General features: G+C 40.2%; 1 protein-coding gene across 1 annotated transcript; it reads left to right on the forward strand.

Moving 5' to 3' along the window:
• Nucleotides 1–139: 139 nt before the first annotated feature.
• ZNRF2 (zinc and ring finger 2) lies at nucleotides 140–22,732 on the forward strand (the record flags this gene model as incomplete). Its single annotated transcript, XM_010020782.1, has 4 exons — nucleotides 140–235; nucleotides 19,963–20,068; nucleotides 20,828–20,905; nucleotides 22,102–22,732. Coding segments are annotated over 3 exons (260 nt in total), but the record flags the coding sequence as incomplete, so codon positions are not given.
• Between the last annotated feature and the right edge of the window lie 1,051 nt (nucleotides 22,733–23,783).

Here is a 23,783-nt window from a genome sequence, read left to right on the forward strand (position 1 = left end):
TCAGGTCAAAACTGAAAAGCTGCCAGATGTTTATATTTTTTCTTTCTATTGATGTGTGCAGAACAGTTTTTTGGCTTGAATATACATATTTGCAACATGGTTGAGTGTACTCAAACTTACATATCTTTATTTTCCATAGGATTCAAGTGCCCTGTATGTTCAAAATTTGTATCATCTGACGAAATGGATTTACATCTTGTGATGTGTCTGACAAAACCAAGGATAACCTACAATGGTAAGAAAGAAATAAGCTGATAATTATTAATTTTAAACATTATAGTGATAATTATTATTTAATAAGATACTGAGGTAAATAGTTCAGCGTTTTTTGCTTGTAGTTTATTTTTTCATATTAATTCCTAAGAACCCAGCGGGGTTTATTCTGCATGCCAATACAGGTTACACTGTTGGCTTGTTCTGCAAATATAAACATATTCTTGTTTGAGTGCGATGATCCCATTCTTTGACCACAAGATCGGATGTTGGTCAGTGTGCGTTTAGTGTCCACTTGAGATAGGTGTGGCTTAAACATCCTCTTATCTAATGATATCAAGTAGTGAAGTAGGTCAATCAGGTCTCCTTCTGGAGACATAATTAAGGACTTCTTGTGCTGTGCATTTGCATGTTATTCAAGAAAAAGCCCCTTTCTCAAAGGAGCTGAAGAACTTTCTCCTTCAGCTGATTGCATATGTGATACTCCATAAAGATTGGTACATATGTATGGTTTTGTTATTTTATTGAAGCTTGTCCATGTCAAATGGATCACGTGTGGTAGCTCTTGTTTTTCTCTACTACTAAGCTCTGCTTATAGGCAGCCTTTAATGCAAGGCAAATAGGACTTTTGCCACTGTTGGTATCAAATCTTTCCATCGCTGTTGCTTAAGCTGACAGTTCTATGGCAAGCACCCAAAAAGCTTTCAGAAAACTAGGAGTTAGAAAATCTTACTGAAATCTTAGTGCCTAATTTGGCAGAGCTGCCCTACCATCAGGAAACCTTAGTTACTCCTTAATGAGATTGTTGCTTACCTGCCATCAGATGTGAAATATGTGAGAACTGAATGCAAACGCTGCATAATGAGGGTGGTCAAACACAGCAGCAGGCACCTGAAGAGGTTGTACAACCTCCGTCCTTGGAAATGATCAGAAATGGATTGAACAAGGCCATGAGCAACTTAGTTTAACTTGGTTCTGCTTTGGGCAAGGGGCTGGACCAGAGACCCTCCAGAGGTTCCTTCCAACGTAAGTTAGTTACTTATGTTAGCATAAATAACCTGCAGGGTTATGAGCATTTTGACCTTCCTGGCACCTTGCTCTTAGGGTATCCTATACTGGATCTTTTTTATTGGAACAAATCCTGAAGGATGGTTGGGCCCACCTTATTCTTTTTATGGATAGCAATAATGCTGGTCCTTAATTGCAAAAATAATTTGAGATCATATACTTAGAGTTGTGAAATCCATTTCAAAGCACAGCACTCAGGAAAAGTTCATTTGGTTTTTTCGTTGTTGCTTTTTTTTCTTCCTGGTGTTAGCATACATACATTTGAGAAGGTTTGACTTCTTTTAACAGAGGAGGCTTTCTTTCTCTCTGTTCTCCCTTTTCTCATTTAGGACTGAGCGTTTTCCAAAATGAGTTGATAGGCATCTGTGTACTGAGGGATGTTGAACATTAAGGAGTAGTAGGCTATCGCCTCAGTCAGGGACAGATAATGCACTTGGGTTCAGTTAAGGTGGAGCAGGAGGAGGCAAGCTGGCAGTAACCCAGCTGATGGGATGTGCACAAATTGAGGTGACTGACAGAAATCCTTTGCCCCTGCTGCTTCCTACATGTACGTATGAGCGCACTAAGCTGAGTAACCTTTTTTCCCCCAAAGACACATCATTTGCATAACGTAACCTCTCAGTGTTGTCAGTGATGTTCATTCGTATCACAATGGTGCAATTCAGTTAGACTGGTTTTGGTTGGTTGCTCGTTTTTTGGTGCACTGCTTTGGGCCATCTTGTTATGTCTGAGCAGTCTGTTAAAGCAACAAGCTTCTGTATAAATGAGCAGAAGTAAAACATGAGTGGCACCTGAAGCCACTCTCTGGATAATCTGCAACATGATAAAAGCAGTTTTAGAAAGCACAATCCAAGTTATTACCAGCAACATGTCATTTCTCAATTTAGGAGTGCATCTACTGTATAGAAAGCCTCAGAAACTCACTCTAGGAAATAGTTACGTAAGCTTGAAAGCAAAAATGACTGAATTACATAGGCTGGTTTGAGAAAGACACTTACTTAGAAGTATGGTCTCATTCTCATAAACACTTAATAGAAGTGTGCACTGATCCTTCGGACTCCAGTTGGTTAGCTCCTGGAGTCAAGGACTAAAGCTTAAATTATAGCCTATATCTGGTTATTTAAATTACTGCAGCACAAAGAAATGGAGGCTATAGCTCCAGAGTTGTACAGTGCTCAGGAGTTACTTTGTGGTATGATTGTGATCCCTTTAATGAGGCTAATGAAAGAGAATTAACCACCAGATTGGTAACTTAATGCTGCTGTGATTACAGGCCCAGAATTGCATATGAATGTCTGTATGCGGGTTTTTTTCCCTTGTGTGGTTTTGCCATGATGAGGAGATCTACTTTTTTGTGATAAGCCATAAGAAGGGCATCTCAATTTTGCTAGTAGTTGAAGAAAACCTTAGTCTTAGACTATCGCAGTAGTTGGAGGGAGCCTTAGACTATCTCAGCAGCTGCTGAGATGTTAAAAAAATGAGCAGTTGGATTGAACTGTGCTTATGTCTAGCTTGGTTCTAGATGTGTTTCCTCATGATACTGTAAATGTATTAGTTGTTCTGTCTAAGAAACCGCAGGGAGCAAACTGTATGTATTTTGTCATTCTGAGAAGACAAACCTTTCTTTTTGGTGGCTGCAAGTCTGAGGCATACAGTCTTCCCCAGAAAAACCCTGTAAGACTGTGCAGTTGTGATTTTAAATTTGCAAAAAATTAATGAGTCCTCCCAGCCAATCTCTTAATTGCTTTCTGAGCTACCTTTGTGCTTTGCATTTGGCAGTAGGAAGGGTCAGCGAACTGCAGACTCTGGCAGCTGTCTGATTTACATGTCTTTTCTGAGAGTGCTCAAGATTTTGTTCGGTTCTATGCGGGAAGTTGTGCTGATTTTCATATAAATAAATCAGTACATTTTATTAGCCTTATTCTTTCACCATCATATGACTTGCCTGCAACAGAGATCTCAGTGCTGACTCAGTTTGGCATGTAAAAAGACCTCTTTCTTTTTTTCTGTGGAACTTTGTTTAACATCTCTAAAACTACTTGTGTTCACACATGAACCAGTATCTAGGCATTTTGATACGAAAGTCGGTTAAATGAATAGAATTGTGCAAAACCGTTGTGGTGTTTGGAATTACTGTCTTAAAAAGCCTCGCTTCTCTTAGCAATTAAAAACTCTCTTCATACTGTTACTTGCCGAGTTGCTGAGAGGCCAGAGTAGATGCCATGCGCTGGTTAGCCACAGGCTGCCAAAAGCCAGTTCTATGAAGAAATTCAGTTACTTGCTGGTTGACAGATTTTATTTATTTCTTTCTTTTTAGCCACTGCTAAAATATCAGCATATATATAGCCTCTAGAGTCTTAAATGAGGCACCTTGTACAATCTCACTGAAGTTTGCCATCATGAGTTACGCAGGGAGCCCGCGTAGGGACTACTCTGTGAAAGATGTTGCTCACAAGATAGCCCTGAGTTTTGGTAAGCCAGGGGCATTTACTTGAATTTACTCAGTGCTTTGGAAGCAGCTTGCCTTCAACTCCTTGCTGATGACCTATCTGGTGAAGTTTAGGTTTTGAAAATGATTACTGTTCATTTTTTTGTTGTTACAGTGTTGATGCCTTTTTTCACTGGGAAGTGTTTTATAAAAATTTAGAAGATGCAGGAGAGATTTGTGACTTCAAAGGCGCAAGTTTTAGATGCTTTGCGACAAATGCAACCAGTTCCTCTTGAACAAACCTTGCAGTTGGTTCTGAAGTAATTCTGGTTTTCATTTGAAAAATTCCTTTGTTTGTTTCTCAGAACACTTTGTAACACTTCGTCATTATTATTGTTATTGTTATTAAAGGGCCTCGCTGAGAGCACAGGGACTAGCAGCCTGGCTCCATGCCGCACGGGGAAGCCAGTGACCCTGGGGAGCTGGGGAGAGCCAGTCAGCTCCCTAGACTGGTTGGCTGGCTCAGTGAGCCGGCCTGTCCCCTTTCAAAAGTTTTGACTGAACTAGCACATTCCTGTGGAATATTTTGGGTTTCATCAAGTCAGCACTTAGTGTTGGAACGCTGTTCTACTGGAAACTTTCAGCGGGTCTCCTCAAAGCTGCTTGCTGAGAGGTGGTGCTGCCGCTTTGACGTAAGTGCCGCTTTCACTCAGGCCACTCTGCATTTAATTCAGATGTGGCAGAGAGTCTGATTGTTGGCTAAAATATTTACCAAGGTTCAGTTTAAGGGGAAAGGCTTTCGCTAGTGTGATTTCAGAGAGGGAGAATGTTGGGACAGCTAGTGCGTAAGCTGCTAGATGGTTTTTTCCTTACTCGAGCTAATGAATTTGCAATTCTTCATTTTAAATTCACTTACAGTAAGTGAATTTTTTTAGCCCTACCCAAAAAAGAGCAGGGGATCAAACATCACAGATAGAAAGGATTACCTATATGATTTTATATTTAAAGTTTATGTAGCTCTGTTTTGAATGGAGGATTAGTGTGTTGAAAGACTGTTACAGACAGAATATTGAAAATTAGAAGGGTATTAGAAGGGAAAATGTGAATGAAACTCTGTGCTCTTCCTGTCCAGCAACTTAATTTGTCTTCCAGGGTGTTCGAATCTAACACCATGCACAGCTTAGCCAAATATTCCCCTGCTGTCAAACTGAAATCAAAGTGACTTGGCCACAACACTGCAACTGATTTAGATTAGCAAGGATGCAAAACAGGGATTTGCCATGAGGATTTAAATACACTTTATTTTAAATCAGTTCTAGGTATTTGGCTAAGTTTTGTCTTGTGAGAGAGAAATGTTGGTACTGCTACATGCTGGGGCTTGCACTGAGTGAGTGTCAGAATCCTGAGCTGGAATCTGTATGAGCAATAATCTCGCTAGAGGAGTTGACATCTAAATGACAGCCATATAATACAGGCATTTTGATCTGAAGCAGAGACCCAAAGACTGGCATGAGTCACCTAAAAGACTAAATAAAAATCTTTTTGAAACATTCTTTGTGAATGGGACTGAACTAATTTTTTTTCTGACACAAGCTGTAAGCCGTATTGATTGGTGGCTGTTTGAACATCTCTGGGGCAAGCTACCTGTGCTAGAACTTACTCAGTCTGTATTGCTCAGCAGAAGGGATAAAAATAGCACACCTTAACCTAACACTTCGACCACTGAAATACATGAATCTGGAAGTTCAGCCCACAGCAGTGACTTGATTTCCTTGGTCACTTCTGTGTACAAAAGAAGGGGGAGTATTTTACTCAGCAGGGCTGATGCTGTCAACGGTTTTGACTGATGCACTCAGAACTTGTCTGGAATAAAAAGAATTGCGAACTTCAAGTTCACTTCTCTGCCAGAGAGCTCATACCCTAAGAGACCTTGCAAAAGGGCATCTTGCCAGTCTGCCTGGAAAAGCTTAAGCCTTCCTCCTTGTCCTCATCCTTTAATAGGACTAGACATTCAGCAAAGCAGCACAAAATAATGCTAAGGCAAATCAGTTCATTCATTCCACTTTACCCAAGGTATAAATTTCTCCATAGAACTTCTCAATTATTCCATTTTTGAAGTTTAACAAGATTCTTGGCTAAAAGTTTCAAGCTTCTTGCTCTGCCCTCAGGAATGCTGGGGAGGGAGAAGGGCGTGCTTTAGGAGGTAGTTTAACAAGACAAATAAACAGACACTCATCTTGTGCTTGCAGTTAAAATAGTGACATCTACTCTTGTTCTGATCTTGTGTACTCATGAGCATCCTCCAGAGTATGTAAGAGGTTCATTCAGTTTCCCTGATGCTTTAAAAGTGTTTTCTTAAGTAGTTCTTAAAATAATAATTGTTGTACCTCTGTTGAACTTTAAGATTTTAACGTGGTGACAGGAGAACATTAGTATAGTAAATAAAACTTCATTCTCAGACATTCGGACAGCTGTTGTTCTGTGAATTGATACAGTATCATCCCAGACTTTCCACAGCTTGTCGTGCAAACCATTGTTACAATTTAAAGAGGAATTCGTGTTTGAAGAACTTGATTAAAATACATTGATTGGTTTGTACTTCCTCCCTTTGAGAATTGTTGGTAACGTTTGAACAAGGAGGAAACTTTCAGTAGGAAACTTTCAGTGGTGTTCACCTGTGTTTTTCGTGGATAGCTACTTATCAGAACCAGACTGCCAGCAGGAACAGGAACTCCAGCTCTTCCTTTTGTTCAGTAAAGCTGTATTTCCTTCCAACCATCCCAGCTCTCTCCTCAACAGTCTTTGGTACCTCTCAGAAGAGTATTGCTGCAAAAGCAGCCTGTTACCTTTTGGGTTTGTTAGGAGGGAGTTTGTTCATTTTAAAGAGTAATGCTGACAAATGTCACTAAGTAAAACCACACTCAACTTCAGCGTGTACCTACTGGGGGTAGGGCCTGCTTCAGTGACCCCATTTCAGCCTCATTCGGTGGATGAACTGGGTCAGTCTGTGATAGTGTGGAGTTGCAGCACTTCTAGAGTCTGCAGCCCCTTATCTTGCCTCCACATCCACAAACTGTCAACCCTTTGCTATGGGGTCAAAAAACTAAGCTGTGTATTTCCAATGGTGTGTCTTCAAAGAAAGCTCCTGAAACGGGAACATAGTGTAACTAAGAGGGAAGTGCTTTGAACGTCTGGAATGGCAATTCCTGGAACTGTCCCATTTATCTTGGTAAGACAGACTCTTAGAGGTTTAGTGGTGGTGGTTGAGGTAGCAATATTGGTTTTTATTTTATTTTCATGTGAGAGAGAGGGAGGCATAGATTTGTAAGGAAGCTATGACAGGTCATTGTCATGGTTCAGGTTGGGGATGCTTAATAGAATATGCTGAATTTTCTTGCTGTAATGAAGTAAAGTTGACGTGCTTAGATCCTGCTGAGAAGGGCACACTGCAGAGATCATATCTTAAACTTTTCTCCAATTTGTTGTGAATGTGACTTACTCTTTTAATGAACCTTTGGGCAGAAGGGTATTTGGGGTGTGATTCTCCGCCTACTTTCCCTTGAGCAAGGCCTAAATCTGCTAGACTGAACTTCCTGTGAAGGAGCCATTGCAAATCACTCCTGGCCAAAATCGCTGCAATATCACCTCATACTTAATTCAGTTCTTGAGAGTGGGACAACAAATCTTTTTCTCAGTATATTGGAATGGCCCTTTATATAAATGCACATATGAGACATGGGAATATTTTTTTTATGCAGCACTTGATAAGTGCAGTAAAGCTTTTGACAGCTGTAGAACAAGTCTGCTTGTTTCTGAAGTAGAGAAAATAGGATCATTCGTGTGCTGAATAGCTCAAGTTGTTTCTTTTCCTTATGAGCTACTCCTAACCTCAGGTCCTGCCGCTGTCTTGCTTTGCTACTTCGAGTGCTGCTGAAGTCAAGTGACAATTCTTGTCCTAGAAAATTACAGATACACCTGTGAACCAGTGCTGCAAAGAACATCTTTAGGTGCCAAAAAGAGTGACTCAGGTTGGGTTAGAAGAGGCCCCAATATACTGCTCTGTATGATGTGTTTGTTTTATATAATGGCAGTGCAGTGCTGCATGCAGTGGGAAGCTAAGGGGCAGTTTGGTTTGCTCGGTAGCAAATGCTCAGTGTGCTGTGACTCTGCATCATGTAATGCAGGCAGACAGGAGCTACCTTCCGTGTCCTACTCTTAATCAGTCTTTAGCTTTGAGAGGTCATTCGGAGGATGTCATAAATCGTGTCTGCAACTGCTGCAGTCTTGTGACTGCTGGGAATTTAGCTTCAGGAGAAATAGCGTTCCTACTTTTGTAAGGGAATTCTGCAGTCTTTAAAGCTGATACTTCTAAAACCTTCAGATTTTACTTGTTTGTTAGCAGCAAACTCTCTTATTTTTTTGTAGTTGATCTGTAGAAACAAAATGCTTGTAAAAACATAGCTTTTCCTGATCTTAGAGAGTAGGTTTCACAGGCTGGATTTTGAAATAAAACCACGTGAAATCTTTTTTAAAAAAATGCCAAACTACATCTCACAGAGATTGAGTGATCTGTGTAGGAATTTAATGGTATTTCCTTCCCTAAATTCCTCACTGTTTTGCAGGAACTAGAACAGACTATTCGCAGATCAGGATTTTTTTTTCTAAAGAAATAGAAAAGAATAAGAGGCGCTTCTTGCTTCGAAACTGCCCCAAGAGCAGAACAATCAGAAGTATTGCCTGAAACGCCATTTGTAGTTTTATTTTTTCTTCAGATTAAAATGTTCCTTTAAAACCTGCTGCCTTTTGATTACTTGAAGTCTTGTGCTTCTGAGTAGCAGACTCAACCCTTCAAAGTAAGCTTTTGCAGGGGGTTTCAGTGGTAGAACAAGCCTAACTCTTCAGAAACAAGCTGGGTGAAAGCACTGTTAGTCCCCAGTTTAGAAATGAGAGTACTCGATCATATTGTTGTCACTGCTACATAGGAGAAAGAATACAATGGTTTGGGTTTTTTAATAAAATTCAGTGATTCCGGAACAGGGCTGTAAATTGCCTATTGGCATGAATTGCATTTACTATATACTGACATAGGTACAAAGTACTAGACTTGCCTGTTGTATCCTCCCTGGAGGAACCTCCTTGCTCCCCAAGTTTGCGTAACTTTGTCTCACATGGGTACAGATTTGTTCAGCTCCAGAAATAACGCGAAGTTCTAACAGCTGAAACAGGAAAAACTTTACTATTGCTAGATTTATTGCTGAACTGTATTGACACTGATGAAACCTTGTTAAAGTTTCCTCATGAAAACCACAGATAACTAATGTTATAACCCTCCACTAATATCTACCTGTAATTTAAAGCCACATCAAATTGTCTTCATTTTGACCATGTTCTTTGTCCCCTCCTTATGTGAAGTTTCATTAGGTAGTCATGTGTAACAGTAGGTATTGGATAGCTTTCATGTAGCTAAGCAATAACGTAGTATTCATTGATAATTTTTAGCTCAAAAATAATGTTTATTTGTTTGGAATGAGGAGATGGGGGAGGAATTGTTTGATTAACACTTTCATCTTATTTTTTTCTCCCTCGTTCCAAGGGAGTCTGTTTGAATCTATGGCTTTATTAGCTGAAATGCCTTGTCATGATGGTGTCCAATAGTTTTGAAAGCCTGTAAAATTAAAAAATGAGGAGTAAAGTAAGACTTTAATATGGTTGTAGAAATATACTGCCAGACTATGTGCATAAGGCTTTGAACCAATACTGGAGAACTGTCTTCGGGGACTACTGGGTTGGGGTTTTTTTAACATATCTCCCATGTTAATCTTTTTGTATTAATATTTGTGAACAGTCATGACTGATGATTGGAATTATGTGTGTCTTATTTGACTTAATTGCTAGGATCAAGAAATTGATGCTGTTTGGTTTACAATATAAACGAAGGTTTATTGATGGGGTTTGGTGTTTCGGGTTTTTTCTCCTCTTAAACACCCATATACTTAGTGTCTTACTGGGACAATGAAAACCTGTAGGTACTTGTTAGCACAGGAATAAGTTATAATACTGGAGTAAGGGTTAGCGTAGAGCAGAAAAATTGAGATAACTTTGAAAGCTCCGACTCAATATTTGATGTTATCAGAACTTCTTGCATTCAGATGTGTTTTGCATTCCATCTATATCACAAGGATAGTTGCATTTAAAATAGGAATAGCTTGTAAAAAGCAGTCTGTCTGCTGTGAGCAGAAAAGACAGACAAGTAAAAATTATGCAGTGATTCATACCCCTGTCCTGTGTATGCACGTTGACACCAGACATTCAATTTTAACTTGGAGAAGGCTGATCTCAAGCCTGCCGGGAAAAGCGCCCTGTAGGCCTAGCACCTGGCACTGGGGTTAATAAGCCAGACTTTATGCATGCTGAGTTTTGGCACCAGTGTCTTCACTGTGTGTTGCTCAGTGATGCATTGTATCTCCCCAAAGAATAGTGTTTTAGTCAGACACACCTGTTTTTCTCCCCTTCTCCTGTTTTGAGCTTAGGCTCATAGTTTCATCTTTCTTGCCATCTTCCTTAGTGCTCCCGATGCATTCATTTTGCATCAGATCAAACCAGACTCCTCTGCAGGCTTGCGAAGAAGTGAGTCAGTTATTCGGCCAGTGTTAAAAGACTGGAAAAAAGACTTGGCAAAACCTTGTGCTCAGGGCACCTGTAGGAAGCCTGGTATAGGAACTTGGAAAAGGACAAAGCAAGCAAAACTCTGAATCAAATCTGACATCCAGCTTCAGAACAAGTCACTGCTAAAGTAATCCATGTTGTCCAGGGTAGTAGGATAGCTAACTGCGTCTGAGCTTCTTCTCTACGTTCTGTCTCTGTCTCTGCTCTTCAGTGTCACTACTTCACCTGCATTTTGTTACATGAGAGTTCTTGTAGATTTCATTAGGCCAGCATGTCCCCATCACACCGTGACTTCGTTGCAGACCGTTACTAGAATGAAACTTCTTAATTGGAAATCATTACAAAGCAGTTTCTTTGGCTTCCTCTGACCACAGTTTTGGTGATGGTCAATGGTTGAAGCCTTGCCATTTGGAAAAACAGTGTTCTGCAATCTTTTTGGTCCCCTTTTGTATTGGGGATAAAATCAGCTCAGTAACTTAAAAAAGCTGACAAAGCAAGAGGAATTTCCTAATCTCAGTGGGGATCCTTTTGTGCACTCACATCAACATCCTGCACTTGCAAGGTATTTTCCAATTTACTTCAGCTTGATCAGAGACAACCATTTTCTGTTGTATGTACTCTGCCACATCCTCGCTCTGCTTTACTTTCCCAGTCTTCGTGAACACTGTTGCTGATAGCATCCAGGCATCCACTCTTGATGTGGAGAAGTTGCTCATTTTAGCAGACTTAAATGATTGTAGTTAAGTCTTCCATGTGACCATAAAGCTATTTGAAGAAAACTGTCTCTGCAAGGTATATGAAATGAATTCTTCACCCTCCTCCTGACCACAGTGGTATCTTTTCCTCATTAAATCATTATTTCAGATTCCCAAGTGATGTACGACCAGAAGAAGCTTCTGTAGATGAATACTCCTGGGGTTTTATGCCTGGTTGGTTGTGGTGGTGGGTTTTTTTGGTTGGTTGGTTGATTTTGGGTTGAGTGTTTTTTTTGTTTGGTTGGTGCGATTTGTTTTTGTATGGTTGTTGTTTGTTGTTGGCTTTTACACCATTGGTAAAGAAGACAACTACTACGCAAGGCAAGCTGGACCTCAGGCCTCTCTCATTTTTCTTGAGTGTGCCCCACTTGGTGATAAGACTTGATTTCTGCCTGTTGCTCAGGGGGAAACGGTATGGTTCAGCCGCATGGGTCGGACTGGATCTCTGGATTGCAATCTGAAATTCTCAACGTGCCTAAATTGATTTTTTTCCCCCCATCTATCATAGCAGTTTCTTAGTGCATGTACATATTGGCAGATACATACAAGTAGTCCTTAAATATTTTGCTTTGGTTTACTCCTCAAAGATAAGAAGCATTGTTTAGCACACGATAAAAATTATAAAGGATCTGCATGCATGGATCCCACACTGATCTTCTTTCTTGCTTTCTTCTGCAAGTTTCTTTCATCCCAGCTATTTCCAGCTCGGTGTAAGAAACAATCCTAACTGCAGCATATTCTTTGTCAGCAATACATGCTGGTTGCCCCTGGCCATTTACTCAACCAATCCTTCTTTTGTAGCATATATGTGGTGCAAGAAACTCTTTGATGGTAAACTCTCAGCCTTGAGAAGTGTAAATCATTCTTACCCACCAGAGCCAAGGAGAAGGTATTCCCCCATTGGTAGTTCCTTACACTGTTTCCTAAAGAGTCTTATTTTGCTGCTGTTTCGTTTCTCAAAGGTTTGCCCCTTTACATGCTACTTTTGATTTAACTCCTGACATTCAAGAGTAATACCTGAAAATCTAAGAGGTCATGTAATTAAAACATTAAAAGTTAAAACCCAAGAAAACAGTGTAAAGCAGCTTCCTTGTTCCCTGTGCTGCAACAAACAGGTTTTGTTTCAGATGATCTGTGCTGGGGTTCACCATTTGTGATGGGGTTTCACTGTGGGGCACTAGTTTGATACTGCTGCATTCAGGGCTTTTTCACCTGGATGCCTCATGGTGAGAAAATATTTAGAAGTATTTTCATCTCCCAGGAATAATGTTTCTAGCCTTTGGGACAAACACAGTATGCCAAGAAAGACAATGCAAGAACAAGTTACCTCCTGGGTCGTGAAAAACACAAATATACACCCGTTCAGTTGGACTGAGGAGTTAGTACAGAATGGGTAAGGCTGGCATAAAGTCCGTTTAAATCATGTTCTCGAGGACAAGACTGTTTGTGGTTCATTTGTGAACAGGTGCAGCTTTTGGCCTGTACCTGGACTAAAATTTGACACTTTAGCACATGGTACTTACAAATGTGGTGAACAAACTTACCTTCAGAAGTCAGTGCAACAGGAGAAAGTTGTTTAGCTATCTTGAGATGATTTAGCATTCAAAGGCATCTCAAACTGCAAGCAGATGGATAAAACAGAAGTTGGAAAGACAGTAGCTTAAACAGAAGTTTTGGAGTCAGTCGGATAATTTTCTCTGAATCGAGAGCAAATCTTGAATCACTGTGGAAACACATAGTCACTCTGGCAATAAATCTCAAGACACAGGAGCACAAGATGTTTCATGTCTAATTGAGTCGTTAAATTTTACCTTACGTGAGATAGTTTCTTTCACCCCAGCGCTTTTTACTGGGAATGTGTAAGTATGGACTGAGAAAGTTGGTACACTGATCGCGACAGCGTAGGAGCGGCTGCGGATGTTGCTGCTCAGAAGTGAAGAGCTTTGTTTCTCAGAATAGTTGGCCTTTTTTCAAAGCCTAGCTCTTCACTGGGAGTCCTGGGATACAAACTTGACTTCTTCTGAATCAAGATCTCTTAATTGACCATTGTATGAAAGCTGTGTCATTTAAACTTGGGATTTAATTTTTTTTTGCAGAACTGTACCTTGTATTGACACCATGTATTTTAAAGTTGCAGATTTCCACTGTGACCACTGAAGGAAAGCTCTTCAAAAGAACTGTTTTCCCTCGGTGCACAAATCCCTCTCCTCTCTATATTATTTAGTTTACCTAACTAGAATTGCATCAGGGTAACTAGGCTAATACAGGCTTTTACACTCATCCTGCTTCCTAAAATGTATTTCTATCGCTACTATTTCAGTTTTTATCTTTATTCAACAAAGTGTTTTTTCTCTACCATACATCTGATCACTATCTGTCTGAACAGGAAGCATCTAGCTGTTTCTCAGAATTAGCTTCGGAAAGTTGAGAATGTCCCACAAAAGTCTAAATCCAGTTCTTCAAATGTTAGGTTAGCTGAGAAACAACGAAACTTCTGCAGCCACCTCCCTCCAGCACAGTGTGGTGTTGCAATACAAGAATTTCCACTTAGGCCATACTCTGTGAATGTTTTTTCTTGTGTGACTTCTCTTTGTTTTGTGTGCTCCCTTCCCTTTACCTTTGTGTTTTAAGAAGAGGGAGCACCAAAGACTGTAGGCAATGTTTGTGGAGGAAGTCTTCCATGATGGGTGTCTGTTTGTATATAGATATCTCAGTCTCGGACCAACACTGAGCAAGGTGAGAGGGAAGGGGAAGACAAGGATAACGCTTGGACTTTGAATAGGAAATTGTAACAGGCTGCCGTGAGGCAAAGGGTGAAGAGTGAGATGCCAAAAGCCACCCTCCCCCAAAAGTCACTAAATGCTTTGTTAGTGTTTGATGAAGTGCCACACTTCTTGTAGCTGGTTAGTTTGCTTTAGAGAGATTATAGTTTTATGTATTGTGGTGGGGAAAGTGTTTTAGATTGCTGAAGCTCTAGGTATTACCACGCAAGTTGTGCAAAGGTGTTTGGGGTTTTTGTGCCTATCAGAAGCGCACAAAAAGTTGTAACATGCTTTTTTGGTTAGCATATGGGTATTGGGTTTTTCAGCAGTATAAAAGGGAGTTTGGGTTGAAGTTAGTGAGGAGAGCTGAATTCTGAATTTCTGTGTGCTCAATTTTCTGGTATTGTGCATCCTGAAAACCGCTTAGTTGTGATTCAGGTAAAAACAGTAGATGTTAAAGAGCTACCCTTTTGCATCTAATTGAGAGGAGGTTGCTTATATTACCACAAGGTTAGCTTCTGGCTATGAAGGTGCAGTCTTCATAGGTGAGCCAAGCTAATAGCTTTAGTTCTGCTGTGCTCAATCTGCTGACAGGCCCTGTAGCTTGGAAAGCTCTTGGGTAGCAACGACGTTCCGCATTAAAGAATCAGCTGTCATTCAGAGTGTCTTCTTGCCTCCGTTTCTGAGCAGCAGCAGAGGGCTGACCTGGTCATCCAAAAATGGCCCCTAGCTGGAGCACGCTGAATCAAGGATGTTCCTCTTGTGGCAGCCGAAGAACTAGCTGGAATGCCAAAGAAACTGCTTGCTTTCCTAGTCCTTAGGATGGGCTAGAAGAAAAAGCTTTTGCTTGCAGCCAGAACCAAGTTGCAAAGACAGTTACTGAGCTGTATGAGAGACGTACACCCTGAATAATGGTCCCTTTTCTTTCCATTCCAGTGTCTTACTTCTCCCAAGGATATTAACTCCTAATAAGAAGGCTGTCCGTATTATTCATATCAGATACTGGCTAATAATGTTAATCTCTTCCTCATTTCTCCAATGCCTGCATTGCAACAGTGAATGAGATGATGGGGGGTAGGATGAGTGGTAGAAAAAGTCTCTCTTTGCAAGACTAGAGAAAATGGTACTTTGTGGAAAATGGGTATGAAGAGGAGGAGAGTATAGTAGGAAGCAGATGGAAAGGAATGCAGAGGGAGAAAAACGGATGTGGCAGAAGCTGGAAAGATTTAGTAAATAAAGTCAGTAACATCTAATAAGAATATCACATACACACATACTTGCTGGCTACCAAATAGTTTTACCTGTGGAACATGCAGGTCCTTCTTGTCTACTTTTTTTTCTTAACAGTGTAAAGAAAAACCCTGGATTGTCCCAGAAGGTGGTATCAGTAAAACTACAGAAAAGATTCTGCAGTATGGATGAATTCATGCTATATGTGTGAAGAAATAGGTTGGCCTCTAGGTGTCTAGAGCTTGACATACTCCCTTAAGAAATAAGCAAAAACGGTCTCTAAATTGAGAAAGTTTGTAGTAATCGGCAACAAAAATTAATGTGGAACAGATATATGGTAATATGTACTATCCATCAATATTTTTTAACCTCTTATGACTCTTGTTTTACCAATTTCAGTGCTGCTAAGATACTGTTCAGAAGTTATGTTCCAACTAAGTTTCAGTCATATACCTGAGAGGATGCACTTCTGTGGTATCCTTTTGCTGTTAAGTTAGCAGCTTCCACAGACATTTCAGCTTTTAGGTTTTAGAAGAAATATGGATTATTTTGAAAAACTGTCATAGTGGATTAGATCAGAGGTGTTTCTAATATGGTGTTTGTTTCCAGTAAATGCCTAGAGAGAAATGCAATACTATAAGGTGGTATTTCCGCAAATACTATCCCTGTCTCTGTGATTTGTGACTTGGTGTTCCCTGAGCCTAGGCCTGTAGCTCTCTCTGTTTTAAAAAGAAAACCAAAAAGCAGTGGCACAGATTTTAATGACTTAATCCATGAGGTATGTATTGCATGTGCTTTTGCAGTCCTAAGTTTAAAGACAGACTATTTCATCGCAGACATTGCCTGTCATTTTAACCATGGCTGAGTTAGTAGCTTTGACAGTTGTTGGTTGGATATATTTTTCCCAAGTTCTAGGAAAAGGTTTTAATTGGTAAAGTATGTGCAAAATCCCCAGGATGACTGTATTTTAATTCAGTACTGTTTTGCTATAACTGCAGAAGTGGAATGGAATTTATTTTTCAGAAGATAAGATAAAGGCAGAGTTTTAGGAGGTAAAATTATTGACAACCAGAAGTTAAAACAGTAGTATTAACCAGGGAGATAGGAGAGGAGGAAGAAGTATTTGAGCAGACATAGGAAGGAAATACTATGCTTTTCTTGCCAGATTTCATGTTTGACACCAGTCTTTGGCTAGTGAGTACTTGTTCAAATAGCTGGGAAGGCGGAGGAGTGTTTACCTCCTATTTGGTGCAAGGCAGATGGATGTGGGGGGTGTGGTGAGTGTTTGTGTATGTACCATTGTGTGGGTGAAATGGAAAAATGTGGCCTCTGCTTATTTCCTCTTCTCACTTCCATTTAGGTAATACACTCATAAGTGTTTTAATCATAACATTGATGAAATCTCAAACTGTTCCTTTTTTTTCTTTTTAAGAGAAAAAGAATACTGCTGAATCACTGCTGCAGGGGAATATAGGAAAGAAATAAGAAGTTGTTCAGACTGCAGTGGTTCTGTGCAAAATCATTTACACATTTTTCTGTAACACTTACGTTTAGAAGGTGGTGTTAGATGGCCCTTAAACTGACTTCCATCTGGTATAAGCCAGTGCTGGTACAGGAGAGTGCTGCATGAAACAAGTACAGAACAAATTCTGACCAGATCCAGGTCTAACAGGTTTTTACTCCTTTTTCTTTATCTGGGTCTGATGATACGAATCACCTCAAGTGGTCAAAAGGGAGTCAGACCCAAAGCCTCACAGGTCTGTGAAGGATTTGGTTTTGCTGTGTCACTCTGCGTGTGTAATCACTTTTGAGCATAATTGGAGTTTGGAGTCCGTTAACATGCAGTGCCAAGTTGCACCTGGGCGTTTATACCAGTTGCATATTTTGTACTGAGTCCTTCAGTATTTATGCTTTTCTCTTGCACAAGAGCCTGGTGGGATTTGTAAGTTTAACACAAGAAGCAGGGAGTGCTGACTCCTTGTTATTTCAGAGGAAGAGCAGCATAGAAGCCTGTTAGCAACATCTCTTCTGCAGGGGTGGCAGAACTCCACCGCATTTCTAAGGCCCCATCCATGCCAGCGTTCACACCAGTTCTCTCTGGCATGACTAGGCAAATCTAGTGTGTGCCTGGCAGCTCATCCTGGGTGAAAAGCTTGGGATGAAGCCAGGGAGGGTTGCAAGCTGTGTGCCTGGGACTTGTGCAACAGGGCTAGTGTTGGCAAAAGGGAGGCTAATGGCAGTTGGGCAGAGCAGGAGAGTACAGGAGGGAACAAAAGGAGTCTCAGACACAGCCTGGCTGGTGGGAGATACAGATGTTTAGATTGGCATCTTACCCTAATGTTAGCCAAAGGTGCAGAACCTTGTTAAATTGCTCAGCAGGAGTTCAAGCCCAAGCGTTGCTCAGTCTGGTGAGCGCATGATAAGCCAGCCATGTACAGTAGAGAATGATGGGAAAGCAGTTGCACAGGAATGTTTTCTTTTATAAATTGTGTTTTTATTGAGCAGCTTTTTAATTTTTTTATCAAAGCTTGACTGAATGCTTCCCTCTCGAGAGTGCTGAGAGGGGGAAGCTGGGGTTTAATTCACTGGAGGCATCATAGTGCCATTTCGGTTCTGGGTACCAGCTGCTGATCTGGTGGAGTGACTCCATGGAAAAAAGTGACTTTTAATAAGAATTCTCTGTGTGTATGGTACATGCTCGAATTACTAATGGCACTTCTCCAGGCAGCCTTACTTTGGGAAGAGAATAGATCTACTCATAGGACAAAATACTTGTGCAGAGAGGTGGTCTAGGAGGGTAATGTTCAGTCAAAGATTTGTGTCTCAGGCAAAAATTGGTATCTTTGTAGCAGGACAATGCTGTCTGGAGAGTCTGTGCCTCTTGGTGTCAGATATTAAAGTATATTTTAATTTAAAACCAGAACAAAACAACAACAATAAAAAACCCTCAAGGAAGTATTTATTCTTAGCACCCCCTGGTGGGGAAGTTCTTAGTGTCCGGATTTTGTAGCGACATACAAGAGTTTTTAAGATCTTTTGTATTATTTTAAATTGCTTTGTCTATTAGGTACCTCTGATGTTCCCGGGAGCTTACAGCTTCTGATAGAAGAAATTTCTTAATATGATGCCTACCAACAATGTTACCATGTGTAAAATACTTTGTTTTTTCCTTCATTGTGGTGGGTATATATTGTTTGTTATTTTGTTTTGAATATTTATAACAATTCACCTGATGTTAGATATTCACATACCCTCATGAAGACGCCACACACGTGGCATCATACAGAATTTTTAGCAAAACCAGTGAGTATAGCAGAGACTGAAGTAAGTGCTGATTTAGAAACCCAAACACCTGCAAGACAGGTTGCTGTCATTTTAAGGGAAACAAGGTAGGCCTAATTTCATTTCACTTTTTTGCTGCCATGAGAGCTTTTTTACTTGCCTGCTTGTCATTTTCTGTGTGTTTGGAATGCCATAGTGATGAGAATTTGAGCCACTGAAGAGAACAGCGTAGAGCTGGTTGTTTCTCAGTCGTACCTGGGAACTGTACCCTCCGTAAGGAGTCCCTTTAGGCTCCTTTTGGTTAAGAAGGGGAAGCTTTTCCCACGGCACTTTGGAAATTTGAACATGTGGGCTTTACTTTGCCAGGTGTGCATCTTTCTAATCTGCCAGAGATCGCCAGCTTAGTTGCTACATGGTCCCTTGGGAATGCCCTGTGTATTCTGTGAGGTCTAACTGGGGCTTTTAACCTGCCTCTGGCAAACAGGGCCTTACATGATCTCCTGGTTTGCTTTGTGCAAACACATTCTGGCTAAGAGATGTGTCCAGGAGGGAAGGTTTTTATTAAGAATAATATAGTTTCTCAGAAACTTCTCTGGTAAAGCCAATTCTTGTGCATTCCTACTAACTTACTTTCTCCTCCTTTGTAATGGGACTTGGTAATGCTTCGAAAAAATCAGTTTCTCCAGGAATTTAGAGTTATTGGAGTTATACAACACTCATCTCTCCCTGATGGAAAACTCCTATGCCTGTTACTAACAGTTGCATGCTTTACATTGAGGAAAAGGTGGATGGGATGCGGTAGAGCATTCTGACATGGAGAGAAGAGGAGGTTGAAGGTGTGGAATACTAGTACTGGCAAAGCTGGTAAAAGAAATCCAGATGTATAGAAGAGAGATGAGTAGGAGGGTAGAAAAAGCAAATGATAGGCTAAGTGTTTAGAAGTTAAGATAATCTTTACCTAGTTAATCACCTGCAGTGTCCTGTCCAGAGAAATGTTACGTTCAGGCTTGACCTTAACCTCCATAGTGAAAACTGAGCACAGGGAAGAAGGTACAGCTAGAAAAAACCCACCCAGCCTGAATCCTCAAAGCCCCGGAGGATTACACACCGTATCTGTATGAAGTACCCAACTTCCCCAGCACATCTGTCTGCTGTGGCCACGTGGTTTAGAGCACAGGTTTCCGAGGTCAGATCAGAGCGCTCTGTGTGGTGGGGTGTGGATAATCTTGGAGAGTATAAACTCCAAAGGGATACCAACTGTTGATTATTGCTACCCTTCTTCTCCATATGGGATCTTCCTACAGGATTTCATTTTGAGCTACAGCTGTGGTATTCAGGCACGAAACTGAATCATAACCATATTTTAATTTGAGCTGCTAAGAGGTCTCCCATCAGGAATACTCAGCTGGTGTGTGACTTATCCTCACCTTGACAGAGCTTTCTGCAGGACAAGAAGTATCTTCTGTAACTGTTCTTGATGTTCTGAATAAAGAATGTTTTGCTTGTAGTGGTCTGCTTGGCTGCTTTTTAACCGTTTAACTTTGTGCTCTTTCCTTAGAGGATGTGCTGAGTAAAGATGCTGGGGAGTGTGCAATATGCCTGGAAGACCTGCAGCAAGGAGATACTATAGCACGGCTGCCTTGCCTCTGCATATATCATAAAGGGCAAGTATTTCTCAGGATGCACATAAAATGCCAGAAGGCTGCATTTGTTGGGTAGCTCCTCTAAGGGGTGCTTAAAGGAGCACTAAGATTTAGTTGCTTTTTACATTTCAAACCAAACAAACAGCAAAGAAACAACATCAGCAACCCTAAAGATGCTTTAAAATGGTATCCTTCTGTGTCCCGACCCATGGATTTGCAGTCAGTTTCCCTGCTGTTGTTGTCTTATGCTTGCATGAAAAGCCCACAAGAAAAATTAGGCAAAGTCACCTGTATGGGGAAGGAGTGTACGTCATGGGTAGGGGGCTTAGGTTGTGTGTACTTCAGTTTTGTCAGGTGCTAGTAGACTTGGGAGGGCAGAGGAGGGGACACCTTTTAAACCTGTGTCGTATCTGTTTTCACAAGCGTCTGTGTCTGTAACTACAGGAAGTAAAATGTCAATGAATGATATAAGCAAGATGATACTGATAGTAGTGAAGTAACCTGTGTATAAAAGCTGGATAGTAACTTGTAAAATGCTTCCTTAGAAAATTTTAGCACTTAGGAAATTCAGTTTTTCAATAGTGTTTAATATCCAAATATTACTGTGGTTTGGGGTTATTAAATTTTCCAGTGATGTGTGTATACGCATATACTTATTTGTATAATATACAATCTTCCTAGTCATTGAAATTGAGAAACCAATTTATATGCATATCTGACTGCTGAACGTTACTGAGATATTAATGTCAGTTGTTTTCATTTGTGTCTTGTATCCAACAGCTGCATAGACGAATGGTTTGAAGTAAATAGATCTTGCCCTGAGCATCCATCAGATTAAGACAAGATTCATGGTTTTAGGTAATATTTATTTTTAGACGTGTACATTTTAACAATAGATATCTTGAATATCTGAAATCACTCTTTATGCTGGTGTTTTTAATTTGTGAATGTGCTACTGTGTCTCGGAACTGCAATATTAATCAGCAAGTATTGACGTGTATTGCAATATGTAAAAGGGTTCTGCATCCTTATATGGCATGGTCTAAAATGGTGTATTCCAGTTTTAGTACTGGAAAGTGGCAAGTCTGTGCCAATAAGGCTTTAGCATTAACTTTGAAAGAGTATTTTTTCCATGGAAATAAAGCAAAATCAAAATAATACAATTGTGTAATTTTGGCTTGTTCCATGAGCACGGGCATTTATTTCTAACGGGAAGCTTTTGGAATCGTATGAAAAAGTTCAAACTAGGTATCTTCAAAACCACTTTCATGCTAATGCATTCCAGAATGTTTAAAATGGAGAAATAAATAAAAAAATGTGAACATATTTCTCTCCATCCCATCTCACAGAGGCTCACATTTTTCTATCTTATGCCTTACGTTGTGTTAATGATTTCAGATCTGCAATCAGTGTCAAAGGTTTAAAGGATAGGTTTATTCCTTTAGTCGACTAGTTTGAAAACATTATCTTCTATTAAACTATTGCCCCTGAGCATTGCAAAACACAGCAACAGTCTTAGAGAATTCTTAGCTAAATGGTAGCTTAGGGTTTAGTTTTGTTGTTCTGACAGAAATTAAAAGAAAAATAATACTCCGAAGAGTTCGTCATTGATATTTATTTGTACATTGGTTTGATCTTGCTTCATGAGTCTGCGTTGCAGGTCACACTGCAGTGCTATGCTTATTGCAGGGGTAGCAGAGGAAACCTGAAGGCAAGTATTCTGCCACAGGGATAATTGTTTTAACCTGAGGGCAGTGTTATCCAAAATTAATAAACAAACACGTTTCCTATATTGCCCCCAACAATTGAACTGTGGAAGAAGCTGTCGCTTAAACCACGACAGAAGCCCATTTTGAACACATTCGTCTTTGTACATGCTCATGGGTGAGCATCGTGTTAAATTCTATTTGCTTTTCACAGCAGAGATGCTGATAACTGGAGGCTTAGGGAAAAGGGGGAAGGGAAACACACAGTGGTTGTGCCTGTGCTGTTTGAGTGTGTTGTATACTGAAATAGCCAAAATGATGGTACTTTGTCTTCTGCTTTTTCAACAGCTGCTTCCCCTGATCAGAAAACACAGGACGTGTGAGGTTCCTTTGCTGAACGCAGCATGCCTGGCTTGAGACTCACAGTTCTTTGTGGCTGAAAAAGGCGAGGATGGACAGTGACATGGAAAAAGCATTGCAGAAACTGGTTACTTGCCGGTAGTGCTCAGTGTACCAAACACTCATGCAAAAGACACACAGGGATTTTAAAAATGCTGCACATCCTGTAACAATCGACTCCCCACAGACGTTACTGACACTATTTTGTATCGAAGGCCAAAGTTCCTGATTTCAGCCTCACTTCTGGTTCTGTGAAGAAGCGGGTTATTGGACATGTGCCTCAAGTGGAAGTGGAGATGTTCAGTACGTGCTATCTGAGACCCTTGCAAGAAGATGGCCCCGGTTTTGTGTGGGAATGTTTTCACCTTCTTGTTGGCTGAAGAACAGTAAAATGGCAAACTAAATAGAATCTAACAGTGTGACCTTGATTTGCTGAATTCACACCCTGTTTTGTGTTCCTCACTTTTTTCAAGAACAGAAAACATAAACTTCTCTGCATAGGAATACTGTACTTCAGAATTTTGTAACTAAATGTTGGTCACAATGCAGTCCAAAGAGTAAAACCGAGACAGGCAACTAACTTCTATTGATCCAGCTATAGGGATTGTTGAAATCTGCACATCGTGTTGCTATTTAAATAACTAAAACTTCTCTTTTACTGCTTGTGAGTAAAAACAACAACAACAACAACAACAAAAATTGCAGCAAAGCAAAACCTTACAGCTATGCAACTTTTTTTTAACTAGGGAAAAAAGAAGAATTAACCAGTTTTAAGTGCTGCCAGTTCAAGGTAATTTGTTTAACGGGTATTTTTTTAACAATGTTTCAGGTAATTATTTTATTGTACTACTATCATCTCCAGGCTGCCTCCTGATGTGTAAATGAGTAACTGCAAATGCGGGCACAGCAAGAGGTTTATATAGGCATGGGTGAGAGAACATCGAGGTGGGATTTGTGCTTCAGTTCTAAAACACGCAAGGTTCTGTTTCTTTGTTTGAACGTGGGTTTTTTTGATGACAGGATCTGTAGTACTTTGCATCTAAGTCCTTGGTCTCTTCATGTGGAGACCAGCATTTGACAGTGTGGTTTGGGTTTTGTTTCATTTTGGTTTTTTAATGTACCTGCATTTGTTTAATTTATTATTATTTTACTGTATTATATTGGTATAAACCAGGGCTCCATAAAACACAAGATGTCTCGGGGGGGGGTTACACCAAGTAAAGCTGTGGATAAGTATTAGTTCCCATAACGTATCACAGTTCAAAAAAGACAATAAACTGGAACAGCTGTCAGGGCTTAGAAGTATACTTTTTATATCTAGAATTAAATATAGTAGTCTCTTAATTTCACAGCACAGGGAAGAGTTTATGAATATTTATTAGCAACAGCATTTTAGTGAGTTTCAAAAGTTAAAATAAATTGCACACACTTCAAACACTTTTTCCTGTACATAAATAATTCTGCTCCTCTTCTTTTTTTTTTTTTTTTTTTGTTTAAGTACATACTTTTCTCTGTTGCTACTGTGATTTATATAAAAAAGGACAAAGAACAGGAGCAACTGCTGCTATCTGGAGAACAAGTGCAGTGCACGATACTGAACTCTATCTTGCTTACAGAGCAGTTCTTGCCTG

This window comes from Nestor notabilis, unplaced genomic scaffold (assembly GCF_000696875.1).
Source record: "Nestor notabilis isolate BGI_N333 unplaced genomic scaffold, ASM69687v1 scaffold1338, whole genome shotgun sequence".
Lineage (NCBI taxonomy): Eukaryota > Metazoa > Chordata > Aves > Psittaciformes > Psittacidae > Nestor > Nestor notabilis.